An 18,834-nucleotide genomic window follows, 5' to 3' on the forward strand; every position below is an offset into this window, starting at 1 on the left:
CTATCTATAAAATATCTAAAATTATGCAATTAAACCATACATAACTTTGAATATTTTATAGATAGAATAATATTTTTTTATCTATTAGACAGGGCTTAATGAATTAAAAAAAACAACCAACAAAATGTGTAATGATATTTATTCTTAATCCAACGAAAACAAATAAGTATGAATGAAAAGGTATGCACAATTTTGTCGTATCACCCAAAATATACCAAAATTAGTATGGTTTGGTTTAGGCAGGGTTTAATTGATTTTAAAAATCTAACCAATAATATCTGTAAATTGTTCAATAAAAACAAATACGTATGACTAAAAAAGTTTAATGTGCACTAATTATGGCGGATCTTAACAGCCTACCTTCACCCTTCGCTCCTCTAATACCTAAATACATGATTGAATAGAACGGGCGTGTGTTCTTTTAGAAATGAACGTTAGCCTGCATTTTATCTACTTAAGGGCTTATAACTAATTTAATCACGGTAAGTGGTATAGTGGCATTTCGGATTAGTAGATATAAAATATTCTAAATCTAAATAAATTAACGTTTAGTATATTTTAGTTAGTTATAGTATTACTTTAGGTATATATTAATTGGTATTTGTATGTATCTATATTAGTTATAGGTACCTGCGAAAAAGCTATTAGATATAATATAATTATTAAACAACGTATTCTATACGCATTGTATAAAATAAATGGTTTGTTATTGCTGCATCGACCAAAGAACATTTTTATTGCGGCTAGTAATTCCTTTATGATTCACCGTCATAATAATAATACGTAATAATAATAATAGTATTGTATTCGTCGACCGACATGTGATTATTATTATATTATTATTAATTAGACGACCATAATGAACCGCACTATTTAAATTAAACCGCCTAACGCAAAATTGGTTTTACCTTTCACATTTTTGTACTGTGTTTTCGAAATATATTTAGAAATTGAACGATCTTTTGACTTATAGGTATGAAATTTTCGGTACATGTAGGAGAAGGGTGTACAAAATGGCATAGTGTTTAGTTTAATGAAAAAAAGAATATCAAAACGTATAATTTATTATAAAAACGGAGCATGAATAAAGTAAAACTACTTTTAAAAAAAGAAGTAAAAACGTGTAGTTAAAAATCATTTCACCCCTCCGGTTGTACAAAATGGCAAACGACATAAATATTTGTCAAAAATAGAAACAAAAATATTTTATCAAATAAAAATTTCATATTTTGACATTCAATTTCCACTGGAAAAGTAGTCATAAATCTTCCAAGATGTTTATCTCCGTTTTATTGTTTTATTTCTATTTAAAAAAATGCCTTTTTTAAGTTCTTCCATTCATTTTCACAGCTAAAATTGCCTGATTTATTTTCATTGTATCCCATGTCTCTTACAGAGTTTTACGTAGGTAATTTCGGAACATAATCTTTCAGAAACAATAAAATCATAAATCACATAATATGCCGTTTTAGCCTACCATAATGTATGCCATTTTATCCCAATCAAATGAATTTGGCAAATTCGTTAAAAAAATGCAGTTTACACTTCAGTAATTATGATAAATTTACATCGTACATGAACACTAATAACGGCTACTTAAGCTGGTTTATATATATATATAGATTTAATAATATAAAATACATGTAATATTACCTTTTGTCGACAAGCTGCAAAAATATTCGTTTGGTTCACAAATCTTTCCACTGTATCTTCTTGTACGACTGTTTTGAGTAAACTCAATATGGCTGAATATTTAAAAAAAAGGGTCATGCATTGTTCCTGAGCTAGTTGCATCATGTTAGACTGCATTTCGCCAGTAGAGCAAAAGTTTATTTTTCCCCACTGTGCCATTTTGAACGCATTTCCCCTACTATGAATGATAGACTATTAATCCTTACAGCGCTGACAGCACAGCTGTTGTATCCTCATTTGGTGGCCATTATATATAATTAGCATGTTATTTAAACGTGGTATTTAAATAGTAATTAAATGTTCCGCGGTGAAGCGATTAAACGTAATAATTAACTCAAATCATATAATTTTGCACTTGTGGCGGTTTAGTTGTGATGGTGCGATATGAATTCAGTGGCTGCCATAGCCACTGCAGTGTAGAGTGGCTGGATTCTTCGGTGGCTCGACACCGGAATCCCGTCTGTGAGAGCTCTAAGTATGATTCTGCATCGCGCTCCAAATATTGTCCTGCTCCTCTCTTGTAATGCTCCGCATTCACGAGAAGGTCACAATTTAAAAAGATTACTATACTGGCATTATACTATATATAGTGGCATGCGGTCAATAGATGTAAATATAATAAATAATCGATATACTTAGTACGCTGAAATAATAAAATACAGCTATGTGGTGTCCTATCGTATGGTAAATTTTACTTTACTTTAATTTTAAAGATGTTTACTTTGGGAGAAATGGATATAAAGGCAGCACAATTGGGCGATTCGGGCCGTAGCTGCTATGCACATAATTTATTTACTTTGGTTACTATAATATTCAGTAGGGTTGCCAACGGGGCGACGACATTACCGGAACAATACCGGATTCGAAGTATCGGAAATATTTTGTGAGCCAATAATATAAAAATAGTAACTTAGTCTATGTACTCGCCCTTTAATAAACTTATTCCCTTTTTAAATATTAACTGAACCTATTTTGACTGATAAGTGCAAACTGATAGATTGTTTGATAAACTATTTTTTTAGTCAACGAATAATTCATTAAGAATATAGGTAGCATTCTTTATTGAACATACATAGTTCCGAAACATACCTAACCTATCTATCAGTGGCGAAGGGTGGGAGGTGGTAGGTATGCTGTTAAGATCCGACATAAATAGTACACACTAAACTTTGTCAGTCAAATCTATTTGTTTTCATAGAATTAAGACTACAATTTACAGATGGTGTTGTCGCTGTGGAGGCCTATATTATGGTCTTCTTAGGATCGGACATGGTATAATATATCAGAACACATTAATAAATAGAAATGTAAAAGTCATCTCCATGGACCAAAGGTTTGAGACAGAGTACTTGAATATGACGGTCAAGCCATAAAATCTAAGTATAACAAAGCGTGCCGACTGCAGTGGCGAGGGGCGGAAGTAGGCTGTTGATTCGACATAAATAGTGTTAGCCAATAACCAAGCCATAATAGTTTAGGTATGCTATGGGAGATCTAACAAAAATTGTGCACACTTTTTCAGTCATACTTATTTATTTTCGTTGAATTAAGAATAGGTACATATTACAGATGGTGTTACTTAGTTTTTTTTTTAAATTCATTAAGCCCTGCCTAAACCAAACCACAATCTATAAAATATCTAAAATTACTTATTATTAAATGGCATAATTTGAATTAATATTTTATAGATAAACGAATATTTTTTGCTATTATCTACTATGTCTTGGATAGGTAGGATTTAATTGAATTTTAAAAACTAGCAAACACTATCTACACATTGTAGTCTCAGTCAAATGAAAACAAATACCTTTGACTGACAAAGCTTAGTGTTCACTATTTATGTCGGATCTTATCAGCCTACATCCACCCTTCACTACTGACCGACTGCCCTCAACATTGAATACACGATACTTCACGTGACAAACTTGAATGCATACAGACGTAACACTATTGAAAATAACAATATGTTCTTTAACATGTGTTCAGTGTCCCTGATAACTATCTTAGAAATAGAGAGCATCAGTTGTTTATTCTCCGAAGGTGCTGAACCAACCTGCCACTGGTAATGCCAATTGGGAGGGCGATAACTATGTTCAACCAAATTGCTTCGGGTTTTGAGTTATATTCCACTTGCGTGAGGTGAGTTTAAGTAGGCGCTATTTTACAAATTATTAAAATAGGGTCTCCTTCGCAAACTCGGTGTAGGTACTTCTTTGCACTTCTATAATATATTATGTATAATTGTATTTTCACTGCTTTTGTATGTTTATATTGTGTTCTCTTTTTATATTTTCATTTTTATCGTTTTATTTTTCTTTTCTTTATAATAATGTTTCATGTCGTGTTGTGAACGTCTTAAACTTATAATTTGTAATGTTCACAATATGTTAAAAAAAAAAAAAATGAATTATGTATTCCATATTTTTCCAAACATTCGACAACCGTAGTCTGTTATAAGTTATAATACCACACCCAGCAGGGAGTCAGTTCCCATTAATTTTGTGTTCTCTGGTATGGTGACAACCCTGAATGACTCTTTTCAATTACGTATATCTAATGACTCCCAATTACAGTAATTGTAATTACTAATTAGCAATATAATTATAATAATCATAAAACATAACTTACAATTCTCATAATGTCATAAATACAGTAAAAATAACAGTTAATTTACAAGATTATTTTGTTTTATTGCTTGCAATAAATAAGTCAACAATATTATTTATGCACGTAGAAATTCATAAAAAATAAATAAAAAATGTTGTAATAATTTTATGACGTTTCGTCTTATCTAGTTCGACAATAGCCGATGACAGGAAATTCACATTACGTGCATACTTACAATGTTTTTGTGTCGGTTATTGTGATAAATAATAATAAATTAAGTAATTCTAGTTTTGCCCGCATCGTATTAATTCTAGAATAACGAGTGGAGATAATAGTGCTTATTGAGGTGCTGAGGACACAAGGGATCCTTAGCACATGGTCAATATCATATCATAATAATACACATTTTTTTAATCTTTTTAATAGATTTAGCGATGGGTCAGTAGCACAGAACAGATTAATAAATTAAATCAGCGCATCTATTCTATACACAAGGCTGCTATTTGCGGCTATCGAGGATAGTTTATCATATTTATGTATTGAGGCGGTTAATTGTTACAATAAGTTAACCGTCTGGACTGTCAAAAAGTGCTATATTTTAACAGCACCTCTCTTGGCTGTGTTAACTCTTAGAGCGAGATAGACAGTTTTTAGATGGCTAACTTATTGTAATACGTATAATAACTCAATACATAAATATGATAAACTACCCTCGATAATAGCCTTGTAAATAGAATAGATGCGCTGATAGGCTATACCCTAATATACTACATTTTGAAGCAGGGTTTTTAATGTGTCTGTCCTACGAACATAGAACACATTATAGACGTGCAATAGTGTGTGTTGAAACCTTCAAATACACCAATATTGAACGAGCGTCAGTGCATAAACCGAGAGTAGTTATCAGAACGAAGGACAAGCGTATTCTTGACGCGTGTTTAAGTTTTTCCCATATTCTTTCACACTCGAGATCGGTTCCCTGTTACTCCACACCCGTTGGATGTTTCAGTTCCCATCAATTCTGTGTTTTCTGGATTTAGAATTACTGGAATTATAACATGGAAACATGTCGATACAAGTGTTTGAACATTTTTGATCCATGCTTGCAACTTGCACGATACGTGTTTACACGTGCATTTTCTTGTTTTGGCCGCGATAATACGTACTGTCAGCAGTAAATGCATGCACGTATAAACGGGGAATTAGTATTGTTTGCTACAATGCATGTGTTATGAATTGACAGATATTATTTAAATACCCAATCATCCGGGACTATTTTATTTACCATGACTACACCAATGCAGTTGTCACTTGTACTCATTGGTTCCTAAACCCTTCGAGTCAGAGGACACGCAGCAATCCAATCCAGTTAATATAAAATTCAATATACCAGCATAATAAATTACTGTCTTATTTAATAAAATATACGGAATAATCATTTCCGGTTTTATTGCTATCTCCTACTTACTTGCATTTGAGTACATATTGAATTGCAGGATGCCGAATGCGTCCTCTGGGAGTGCCCACTGGTTATGTCTAGGGAATCCAATCCCGAGCCAAAATTCTGATCCCGGGATTGGCATTTTTTTTCCATTGTTAATATAAAAATTTTATATTTACAAATAACATTGATAAAATCGGTCAAAAATAAATCTAGTATAATTTATACTATTTAAGATATTTATTGTTAATATTGTATACGTTCAATCTTGGAAATAATAATAAATGGGAATAGGAAAAAGTTTAATGGAGTAAATAATATTGTGATATAAATAATAATGTGAATTTAATATGAGATTGCTGTTTCTGATAGTAAAGAATTAATGAATGGGTTAGCGAGATTTAAAATAGTAAAGCAAATCATGGTGAACTTATGGCCTTTCCGCTTCATAAATATAATTAGTCAGCCAAATATGAAACTGCAGTGAAACTGTATGAGATCATGGCGGTATTACTTTGTTAATAGTGCGAAGTTATATAATGTTTGAGGCTTTCATGGTTGTTTTTTATCGTAGTATATTCTTGGGTTTCCACCGTGTCTCCTTCTTCCTTCTTTACTCGACGTTTCGGGCTCGTTGCAGAGGCCATTATCATCGGCCATATCATCTCTTGATAATGGCCTCTGCAACGAGCCCGAAACGTCGAGTAAAGAAGGAAGAAGGAGACACGGTGGAAACCCAAGAATATACTACGATAATAGTGCGAAGCATTGTCTTTTTCCAATCTTTCTCATTTTTATTAATTTATGTGAAAAAATAAAATGAATCGGCAACTTACACATGGGTATAAATCAAACTTCATTCAAACTCAGTTTATTTCTAATGTAGTTATTTGTTATTAAAGTATTTTTTATGATATATTTTCGTTTTTATTTTATTTTCCATAAAAATTGATAAAAAATCAATCCCGGGATTTATAGGTATCGAAAATAGCTCGGGATCCCGGGATCCCTAGTTATGTCGGTTGAAAGAGAATAGGTTCTCAAGTCGTTGCTCGCAATGTTGGACGATTGGCTTAAGCCCGAAGGTGACCCTTATTTTCAATTTTTAAAATTTCTTCACAGTACCTTACCAAGATTGGTTCAATTTGATAAAAAAAATAATTCCTGTAAGTTTCAACTCGATCAGATCAGGCGAAATGGTTCTCCGGGCCCATTGTAATTACATGTATTAAAAATCGATTATATTTGTTATCTTATAAAATATTGATTTTATCGGAAAAAATGTTGTATACAATCTAGTATTTTTTAAAAATTATATCTGGGAAATCAACTACAGTTATCATTGACAATTTGTACAACATAATACATTATTGTATTAATTTTATTGGAAGTACTTTGTTTTCAACTTGCGAAGTTCGCAGGGTTGCGAAAAAAAACGCAGTCGACTGCGAATATTTCACTACAGATTCGCACGCTTGTTATCCGTAAACTAATACGAACGTCACAGGGGCTGTGTGAAGATTTGCAGGTGCTGAGAATAACACGCATTGATTGGTAGGTATATCACAAAGATTCCCAAACTTATTTGACCCACCGCTCCCCTTTCAGAAAAAAAAACTACTCAACGCCTCCTGAAAATCTACCGTCTTTAAACAGAAGGATGCGATGGACAATTTGCGTTATTTTATGTAGACTACGTACGTACGTCCTACATAATATTATAGTAGTGGCGAAGGGTGGAGGTAGGCTGTTAATATCCGACCTAAATAGTGCACACAAACGTATTTGTTTTCATGGAACTATGAATAAAATTTGCAGATGGTGCTGGTTAGTTTTTAAAAATCAATCAAACCATACTAGTTTAGGTATGCTAAGGGCGATCCAACAAACATAGTGCACACTTTTTCAGTCATACTTATTTGTTTTCGTTGGATTAAGAATTAATATTGCACATATTGTTAGTTCATTTTTTTAAATTCATGGAGCCCTGCCTAAACGAAATTATATTAAATAAAAAATATTATTCTATCTATAAAATATCCAAAGTTATGTATGATTTAATTATTGCATAATTTTAGATATTTTATAGATATACGAGTATTTTTTGACTATTATCTATTATGGCTTGGTTTCGCAGGGTTTAATTGAATATTAAAAACTAACCAATACTATATGTTAATTATTGTAGTCTTAGTTAAATGAAAACTAATATGTTTGACTGGCAAAGCTTAGTGTGCAATATTTATGTTGGGACTTAATAGCCTACATCCATCATTCGCCACTGAAATACTAGGAAACTGAACTGTATGTCATACAACACATGAAACAATTTCTTCTGCTTTTCCAACGCCCCCGATTGATACCGAGGCTATTACCGCCTCCCCTGGATTGGTGTAGCGCCCCCTGGCAATATCGCCCACTTTGGCAAAATACTAGTCAGCGCGAATGAGTTGAAAAATCGCAGGCGATCATGCCTTGAATCTAACCAAAAAAAAAGTATTATCTTATCGCTATCACAAAGCGAATAGAGAGGTAGATAGTTACTAACTATTTTATTTTGTTTTATGATATAATATTATTATATATTTGTATCATATAATATTGTTCTAATTTCGTTAGCAAAAGAGATAAGAGGCTAGTAGGTTTACTTTTCCACTTTTAACCTACGTAATATTATTTTATAATATGACCTTATTCTATTTCGATTTTAGAACCTCGAAAAAGGGCTCGCAATGTAAACATTGATAATAATATATTACGCAGTAAAATCGTACATTAAATAATTTCATTTTATGCGTTACATCAAAATTAATGTACTAACTCATAGAAGCAGAGGTTGTCAAAGTGTGCGCGGTTTATTCCTAGGGGCGTCGCAGGATATTCGAAAATTTTAATAATTCGATGCGAGTGCTTCAAACCATTATTTTTTTTCGTTCCTGGTCAAGAAAATATATATATATATTGGTACGGTTCCGGTTTTTGATTCCGAAACACATAACGGTTTTCCGATTTTCGCTTCAACTCAGAGTGATAAATTTTTATGTTTTTATTTGTATTAAAAAAATATTTTCTACCATATTTTAGAGTGACCCAAGAGCAATGACATCATTGCCCAAGAGTTAAGAGCAGTCAAGAGTCCAAGGGGCAAGACCCAAGACGTAAGACGTGTTGCGCCTACGACAATAATTGAAGTGGGGAGTAAGATCATGTTAACGCGTGTGTTTGAACATGTACCGAACCGAAAAAAACCGATATTTTTTTGTCGGTTCGGTTCCAGTTTTCGTTCCGACAAAAATAACGGTTTTCCGGTTTTCGGTTCAGCTCCGCTTCGAAGCCCTGACTAAAACACTTTCAAAAACCGATTCGGAGTTTTTTTTCGCCAGGACCTCATGTCTGGGCTACATTTAAATTAAATTTAAAATCAGTCGTCGAATCGCGCGTGAACAGACGTGTTTTCAATAAATTTATGTCGCCGTCTAATTACAAATAATTGCTTTGCTTAATTAGTTATTTCGCTCATAAACGATCATTATAAATCGTTAAATTAGTGTTAAGCTAGTAATTAAATTTGGTGTTTCATAAAAATTTGTTAACGTTGTACAAATTGTTTCGATTTAGTTCATCTTATATTTATAATAATTATTAATAATAACGATTTTGTAGTTAATAAATAAACGGGATAGTTTAATATTGTAATTTTGTAATTTCTTATTATTATTATGGATTAAGGCAACAATTTAATATCGTACTTTGTGTTTAGTTATAATGACCTACACTCCGGTAAAACTAAGTGATCTTGCAAAATCCTAAGGTAGCAACCGTTCAGACATTTAAATCATATTGGCAGCAAAGGCATAGTAATATGCCGCTCAAACGGACCCCTCCTCGTGGGGAATCGCTACCGGACATTCCAGGCCCTGCAAAAACTGCTTCAGGAATCGGAACACGCGTACGCGAGCGGTCAAAAAAGGAACGCTCGCCGAAGAGCCCCAAATCACAACAAGATAAGGCCTCTAATGCTGAAGATGGAGAAAGAGAGCCAAAGCAAAAGAAAACCAAACAAAGAAGCCACCAGCCTGCACCCCCGAGTACGTCGGATGTCGAAAGCGACTGCAACGTCGTTATAGATTCAGCAGTATCGGACACCACAACCGAGCCTGAAAATAATGTCATCTATGATGACATACAAACGTGCTTACATGAAGTGCACTCCTCCCTTAAGGCTGACTCTAAAGATAAGCTACATAATGCCCTACTAAGCCTTTCCGAGGCTGTTGGAAGGCAGAATTTGTGCATGGCCAAGCTGGAGATAAAAGTCGTAGCGCAGGAATGCGAGATTAAGGGCCTGCAGATTCAACTTCGTGATAAGCAATTAAGCATTGAAAATCAAAACCTGGCCATTGCTGATTTAAGAGAGCAGACGAAAACTCTCAAAACTGCCACATTACAAATTAACAAGGAGCCTACCATCACTGCCCCCCCTATTGATACCACCTGGGCTACTGCGTTAGGAAGGCGGCAGCGTCCGGCAGCGGCGCCATTCACGGCACCTGCTGTCTTCGGGTCAGCATTTCCTTCGCTGTTGCCGCTAGCACCAAGGCCTGGAGTCCTCTTTTTCCCTACGGGAGAAGGAGAAAAACGATCGGAAACGACAAGAGAGCTCATCAAGAAGTCCCTTAACCCCAGGGATATTGGGGTACAAATAACGGAAATTAGAAACGTCAGAAACGGAGGTGTTATCGTACACCCCCGCTCTGAGGACGAGGCCAAGCGTCTCGTCAGCGCTCTGGAGACCTCAGAGACTGCTCTGAGTGTTAAACTTGCAGGAAAAAAGCAGCCTCGCATTATTATTTTTAATATGCCGGCTTCCACTACAGAACCCCAGCTTCGGGAGGCAATTTACAACTCTACAAGAGAGCAAACGGGTCTATCTGAGGAGGCCTACCAGGCCGTACGCCTCAGCCACAAGGCGGGTCCCAGGACTGGCAGATGCCATTATATCACGTATGTACCTGCCGCGGTGTGGTCTGCTCTCATTGCAGATGACAGACTGTACATGGGGTGGGACTCTTTCCCACTCCAGAACTATCTAGGGGTAACCAAGTGCAATAAATGCCACTTATATGGGCACATGGCCAAATCATGCTCGGCAAAAGACGCCACCTGTTCTTACTGTGCCGAACCAGGCCACGACCGTGCGGACTGCCCCGTGAAGGAAGCTTCACCAAAATGCGTTGCCTGCCGCCGTCACAAGCGGCCATATGACCACCCGACCTATAGTGCAACATGTCCGGCTCGCCTGTATGCGGAGCAGAGGGAGCGATCAATGACGGACTACTCAATTGAAATCCCTCACCCATCCTCAGCATGACTCGCTTATAATAAGCATCATTCAACAACTTCCGCACCTCGGTCATGCGAGATTTATTATCAAAATGTAAGAGGCCTAAAAACTAAAGTAAATACATTTAAAGAGGGTATATTGTGTGCCCGACCATCGATAATTGCTCTAAGCGAAACATGGCTCGACGACACCATATCGGCCAATGAGCTGTTCGGGAGTGAATATTCTGTGCATAGAACAGACCGTCGAAATGGTAGACGAGGTGGGGGCGTTTTGCTGGCAATTAGAAATGGGGTAGCATTATCCACACAAACTTTATATCCAACCAGATCAAATTTAACTGAATATGATTTTGATTTTAATTTGTGTAAAGTTAATTTTAACTTTTGTTCACTGTACTTGGCCGCTGTATACTTCCCTCCCGGCAGCTCAGCGACTACATACAGTGATTTTTTTCACATAATAGAAAATTTGGTACTGCCCAACAAAAAACTAATTATTTTGGGAGATTTTAATTTGTATTCCGCTGGTATAATTGAATCTGATTATACCAGCTTTAATAATTTATTTAATTTAAAACAATTTTCTTCTGTGAAAAATAGTCTCGGTCGGACGCTTGATTTGGTGCTATCTAACGTTGGTTGCACGGTGGTCAGCGCGTGTGATGAGCCTCTCGTTCCTGAAGATGTCTATCATCCCTCTACTTGCACAATTTTATCTTTTAAGCATGTATCGCACAGAAATGATTCGTCGATTCCTCCACTGAATAGGCATAATCCGCAATGGAATTTTTCAAATGGAAATTTTTTAGCGCTGTATAATTCTTTGAGTACTACAGATTGGACCTCTTTATATGAACAAATTGATGTAAACACGGCATTAGCTATTTTTTATAATAAATTTTATAATAGTCTGGACTCCTGTTTCCCTCGCCGGCTCGTTCATCTACCGAAGTACTCATATCCTAAGTGGTTTACGCCAGAAATTATTTATAATCTAAGGTCAAAGGCATATTATCATGCACTGTGGAAAAAACATAGACGGACTGCAGATTATAGTAAATTTTCCTGTCTTAGAAACTCATTGAAGTGTGACATCTCTTCGGCTCACAAATCATATCTAACGTCGATTGGTCGAAATATTGTCTCAGATCCTAATTGTTTTTGGAAATATATTCATTCGCTTAGTTCCAGTAGTACTACAAAAGACAATGCCATGATGACGTTGAATAATGATCCTATAGAGAACCATGTTATATCTGATGCATTTGCTAAGCATTTTGAATCACTTTATAGCTCAATAGAACCGCTACTTGACCCCGATTCTGCTGGTCCTTTGTCTGCAACGCAAGATATTCAAATCTCAGCTTTTGACGAGAAAGATATGGAATATGGGTTTTCAAATTTGTCTCCCAAAAGTTCATTTGGTCCAGATGGCTTGCCACCTTATGTGGTTAAGGGCTGTTACGAACATATATCCTTTCCGCTTAAACATATATTTAATTTAATCATAGCATCCAGCACTTTTCCTGATGCATGGAAAATAACCCGCCTAAGGCCGCTTCATAAAAAGGGATCTAGATCAGAGATCTCTAACTATAGGCCAATAGCAGTTCTTTCGGCTCCATGTAAATTATTTGAATCGATATTACATATAAACATCAACCGTCAAATAGACTCTCGCCTCTCCGATTCGCAGCATGGTTTTCGACTTAGGCGGTCCACAGTAACAAATCTTATAGTGTATAATAATTTTATTTCAAATTCTATGGATAAGTCAATTCAAGTTGATTCTGTGTACACAGATATTTCCAAGGCATTTGATCGTGTTGATCACGATATTTTATTACAAAAGCTTTGTACATTTGGCGCGTCATATAGTATAATATGTTTTTTTGCTTCTTATTTGAAAAATCGCCGTCAATTTGTTGATTACCATGGGAATGAATCGCGGATTTTTAGAACAAACTCTGGTGTTCCTCAAGGTTCAAATCTTGGCCCAATTTTGTTTTTAATATTTTTTGATGATATTGTCAAAGTTATAACCAATTCTTCTTGTTTGCTATTCGCAGATGATCTTAAACTTTTTCGAACTATTGAAACCCCATTATGCTGTGCGATGTTGCAGTCTGACCTAGATGCTATCTCGCAATGGTCTATCTTAAATAAACTTGAATTCGCTACCTCCAAATGTAATATTATTTCATTCAATCGTTCAAGGCACACCTTATTGTTCCTATACACATTGTCTGGTATAATATTGAGTAGGGTAACGGAGATAAAAGATTTGGGAGTATTGTATGATACAAAGTTCACTTTCAATCAGCATATTCTTAACATCAGTACTAGATCTAGCAAAATGCTTGGTTTTGTTATGAGGGTTTCAAAATCATTCGAAAACGTCCGAGTGCTACGTACATTATACGTATCATTTGTGTTGAGTATTCTTGAATATGCCAGCATTATTTGGAGTCCTAATAGGTTCATGCACACAATTAAGCTGGATCGAGTCCACAATAGATTTCTTAGATTTCTCTACTTAAGAACATACGGGTTCTTTCCTTATGATAATGACAATAAAATGAATTTCCCGACTCGTTTTCTTCTGGGTATGCTATCAATGCAATCCCTGTCTACCCGAAGAGTGATTGTTCTTTTAAAGCATTTCTTTTTACTTCTTCGTGGGTTCATTTACAATCCGCATATACTGGCAAATATTAATTTTCATGTTCCTACCAATATCACTCGCAGCTCCACGGTCTTCAAGATACCTCGTCGCAGGACAGATGTTATGTTTCATGATGCTGTGTATCGTGCAATTAGCTTATTTGATGGCACCATAAAGGTTGATTTGTTTTTTATTAATTATATAATGTTTGTAGACGTTTTAAATGGGATAAATTTATAATTGTATATATTATCATATTTCTTTAATATTTACACATGCTGTCTTTTCCACTTTCTTGTCATATTAGTTGTTATTTGTAATTAAGATATTTTTATATATTTGTATGTATTATGTATTATGGCGCATTGGCCAAAAGCTGTAATGCCGTAATACTCTTTTTTATAAATAAATAAATAAATTTAAATTTTACGTATTACATTTCGCCGTATCACAGTTCACCGTGAGCTGTCGTACCTAAAAGAGATGTCTGTATTGCATTGAGATCAAACAATTATTACGCGTTGTTCGTGGAGCATTGCAGACTATGATGCTACAATTTTATTATATTTAAACAAGTGTTTGATTTAAGGTTGTTGATTGCACGATCCTACTTGGAGTTAATAATACAATTATTTATTAAATCACGAGTAGGTAAAGCAGTCAGATAGCAATGGTGAAGTTGTGAGGTGAGGTGTGGATAGAGCAGTGCACCTAGACCCGATCGTTATTGTGTATATCTGTCTAGTTTTAATTTCCATAATTCACACAGGCGATCGCTAGTGAAGTACCTATTAGGTAATGACTTTCGAAAACTATCTAATGTACTACAGTATTTCCAAATGTTTCAAATTTCCTACACTAGATTTTATATACTAAGTAATAATGTTTTCATAGTTATTTTTATTAATTTGTTATTTAAACGAGGATTAACTGCATTCTGTGTCAGTGTGCATTTGCCATTGGTGAGTGCGCATAGTGAGTGCCTTACTCAAATGGAATAGTACAAAACTTAATTCATTTGGAAATAACTTTACTATTTGTTTACTTTTCCAGATGGCTCAAAAAAGCGAGTGGAGGCGGCAAACCCCGTTGTGGAGATGGACGGAGATGAGATGACCAGAATCATCTGGGAGAAGATCAAGGAACGCCTCATCTTCCCTTATGTCAAGGTACAATCCAATCATAATATTATTCCGACAACTATTCATTTAATTTGATCCAGCGTATCCAAGATTATTGTTACAATAATCACGGATATGGGTGTGTACATCTTGACTTTACAACCTATGGCGCATCTTGGCTTTTTCCAGAAACCTTTAATTACCATGAATTTCTATAATATTTTTCAAAAACTCATTTTCAAAAGTTTATAATCATTTACTGCCATCCAACAGACAGTCTTCGGCACTGACTCAGTTCATTAATACTTACTTAAGCTGGTTCTACAGACCATGCAGGTTCATGGCCGACTACACAATAGTCCTCCCTGCTTCTCTTTCCAGTCAGTCACGCTCAGCCTCTGTGTCTCTCTTGATATTATCTGCCTATTTCCTCCCGGGTTGGCCCAAGGCCATGTTCCTACAGGGGTTCCTTCATAACCTTGATGGAGAGCTCTAGGTCTAACACCGTGATCGTCCCATCTAAGTCTTCGCAACATCAAGACATTAACTATATTGGGGGTTAAATTGTTCGCAAAGCTCAGCATTCGTACGAATCCTTCTATGTATTGGTATCCCTCTCTTTTTTCTCCGTTAGGCTCCAGGTGTCACACCTGTACAGAGCGATTGGTTTCACGGTAACGTTGTATGCCGGTAATTTTAGCTTTTTGGACAGTAGTTTGGACCTGAATAGATTCTTCATTGCGAAGAATGTTGCTCCCACACTTTAGTTCGCTGGCAAGTTCGAGGTTCATCTCGTTCTTTTGGGAAATGTTAGTAAAGTACTTCAAACATTCGTCCAGTTACCTGCTAAGATATTTCCTGGGTGTTTATTCAACCTCGACACTATTAACCTTTTCTATGCCTCACGATATTACTATGGCAGTATCTGACAGGTCGGAGATTTTTAACGACACAGTTGAATGTAGAGCGAAGCTCTTACTAAAATCGTTGTAATACCGATAATTTGTGGCTTAGTATTTCATAATTATTCAAATAGATGTCACGGTATGTTTAATTTTTTAGATTAAGCAAATCAATCGACAGTGGCTAATAATTTGAGTTTAAAGTCAGACGAGATAACTCGCGAAATTTGTATGTGCGGCCTGTCGATCACGGCTTCATAGAGTGAGAAAACTCGCTGAAGGCATAGAACCGGTTTAGCACTTTTGCTCAATTTCTCAATTTTAACCTTTAGAGTTATTCATTTCGCCAAATCTTCCAGAGGAGAGAAAATATCCCATATATATAATTATTTTTCCTGAGCAATACCAGATCATCCGCATAAATAGCCTAATAATTTGCCAGATCCATTTAAAACAGTTCTGCCTTCCGCTTTGAGTGATTTTCTAAAGCAAGATAGCTGACAATGCATTAATGAATAATTCATTTTTTATTTGTTTCCAGTTGGATTGCAAATACTACGACTTGGGTCTTCCTCATCGGGACGCCACCAGTGACCAGGTGACAATTGACTCCGCACACGCCATCCTGAAGTACAATGTAGGCATCAAGTGCGCCACCATAACTCCCGATGAACAAAGAGTTGAAGGTGAGCAATAAATAGCATTCTCCGTAATTCTTGTAACTATATGGTATGAGTTTGACCTCATAAAACATTCGATAATGCCTGTTAGCATAAGATAGGGATATGTCCTGCGATTTGATCCTTGGATACAAGACACCGACAGAAGAAGTCTCAGGCAAGGATTCAATGGTTTTAGTGAATATGTATTCATCGAATAAAAATAGTTTTATCAACTCCAAGATTTTTAACATAAAACTAGACGCATACGATACTTGTGGGTACAACAGGTAGCAGTGACTAGCAGGTGAGCATGCCCATCAGGAGTTACCGCTGCAAACTAGAGGTCCTTCACTTAAATCAAAGGGCAAAGTGTCTGGGCTTGATGAATATTATACATGTGTTATGCGAATGTCATTATATGATGCACTGCTTGTTCTCTCAGTGACATGCTGCAACATAATGTGAAAACATCCCATACAAACAATATAGGAAATGCAGTTTGCAACATGTGGTTATCACTGGTGGATGTGGGTAGTGGCTGTGTCCACATGTAGCCTAATTATGGTGCATGACTAATGATTATTAGACATGTAGTCGCAAGATTTACAGTCCTTAACTATAGATCTTCTCTGGATGCCAAATAGTTAAAACACATTTGTTTCCATTGCAGAATTCAAACTGAAGCAGATGTGGCTTAGCCCTAACGGAACCATCAGGAATATCCTCGGAGGCACCGTCTTCCGGGAGCCGATCCTCTGCAACAACATTCCCAAACTGGTGCCAGGCTGGACCAAGCCCATTGTCATCGGCAGACACGCCCACGGAGACCAGTACAAGGCGAAAGACTTTGTCGTCACACAACCTGGCAAGGTATGTCTACTAGCAGTGCAGTGCAAATACCTAAAAGATTGATTACCGCACATAACTTGATCTTTATTAAAAATAATTTAGTGTGTGTTATGAAACCGCCTTTAGAAAGTTTCCGTGTATCTAGTAGTTCCTGCTTTTTCCTTGTCTCATACTTAGAAATTGTTGTGCATATTTCTTCTTCATCGGGACCTCATGACTGATCATCGTGACGCAGATGATTTCACCGTATAACAGTCTTCTCTATGGCTTGGTTCCAACCCTTAACAAATGCACACTCAACATTGCCATTGGTGAGTGCGCATAAGTAGTGTAGGGTGGAGGTAGGCTGTTAAGATCCGCAATAAATAGTGCACATGAAACTTTGATAGTCATACATATTTGTTTTTATTGAACTAAGACTACAATTTACAGATGTTTAAACCCGCCTAAACCAAACTATAATAGATAAACAATATTATTCTATCTATAGAATATCCAAAGTTATGTATGATTTAATTGCATAATTTTAGATATTTATAGATAGTCGAGTATTTTTTGACTATTATCTATTATGACTTGGTTTTCGCAGGGTTCAATTGAATTTTAAAAACTAACCAACACAATCTGTAAATTGTAGTATTATTTCAATGAAAACAAATACGTATTACTGACAAAGTTTAGTGCACTATTTATTGCAGATCTTAACAGCCTACCTCCACCTTTCGCTTCTGGTGCGCATAGTGCCTAAAGATGCTGAAAGTCGAAAGCCGATTGATCAAAAATGTTTCAAATGGAATTGTACAAAACTTAAATCAATTAGAATTGAAATTCAAAGTATGCAAGTACCCTCAGTCGATAGTATTAATTTTTTATGTTTACAGATTGACTGTAGCATTGAATTATTTTTTGTTTGTATTGTAGGTGGATATGGTCTTCACCGGAGACGACGGCAAGGTGGAGAAATACGAGCTGTTCCGCTTCAAAGGAGGCGGCGTAGCCATGGGCATGTACAACACCGACGACTCCATCAAGTCCTTTGCCCATGCCAGCTTCCAGGTAACATGGTCTTCTTTTCGTCAACTGCTAATTTTGATTGTATTCCGTCAGGATTGTCAAAATGGAGCATTTCTTCGGTCAGGAACCACACAATATCTATTTCGATTATTGATGGTTCGGCCTATTTCCGAGCAAGCAGATGAAAGTATTATTAACAGAGATGTTGAAAAAAACCTTCTTTTATGGAGATGGAACCTGAATGTCTGAAATTGAAGCATATTATAAAGAGCATCAGGTATACTGATTAAGTTAGCTACAGGTGAGTTTGCATTGCAGGTTCATTGTAAGAAAACTTCACACTTCTACTATGACATTTCACTATAATTTCAGAATCACTCAATTAGTTAAATACATACATACAATCTTTGAATATTTAAATTTATAGGATTGGATAATGTGTAATTAAATTTGACTTCTATTTGACATGTCACGCTTCTCACATATGAAATTTAGCTGTAAATCCCTGTGGAAAGATATATAAGGGGTAGTTGTT

At 35.8% G+C, this 18,834-nt stretch overlaps 1 protein-coding gene across 1 annotated transcript in view; it reads left to right on the plus strand.

The window, feature by feature from the left end:
* LOC147069057 (isocitrate dehydrogenase [NADP], mitochondrial-like) overlaps nucleotides 1-18,834 on the plus strand; it is a 38,385-nt gene that overhangs the window by 12,915 nt on the left and 6,636 nt on the right. The window contains exons 2-5 of the mRNA XM_085951717.1: nucleotides 14,805-14,920; nucleotides 16,316-16,460; nucleotides 17,107-17,306; nucleotides 18,207-18,341. Of these exons, the coding sequence (XP_085807843.1) occupies nucleotides 14,805-14,920; nucleotides 16,316-16,460; nucleotides 17,107-17,306; nucleotides 18,207-18,341 (596 nt within the window). The remainder of the gene's footprint in view (nucleotides 1-14,804; nucleotides 14,921-16,315; nucleotides 16,461-17,106; nucleotides 17,307-18,206; nucleotides 18,342-18,834) is intronic.

Source organism: Rhyacophila brunnea, unplaced genomic scaffold (assembly GCF_057557595.1).
Source record: "Rhyacophila brunnea isolate RB1 unplaced genomic scaffold, BYU_Rbru_1.0 scaffold_24, whole genome shotgun sequence".
NCBI lineage: Eukaryota > Metazoa > Arthropoda > Insecta > Trichoptera > Rhyacophilidae > Rhyacophila > Rhyacophila brunnea.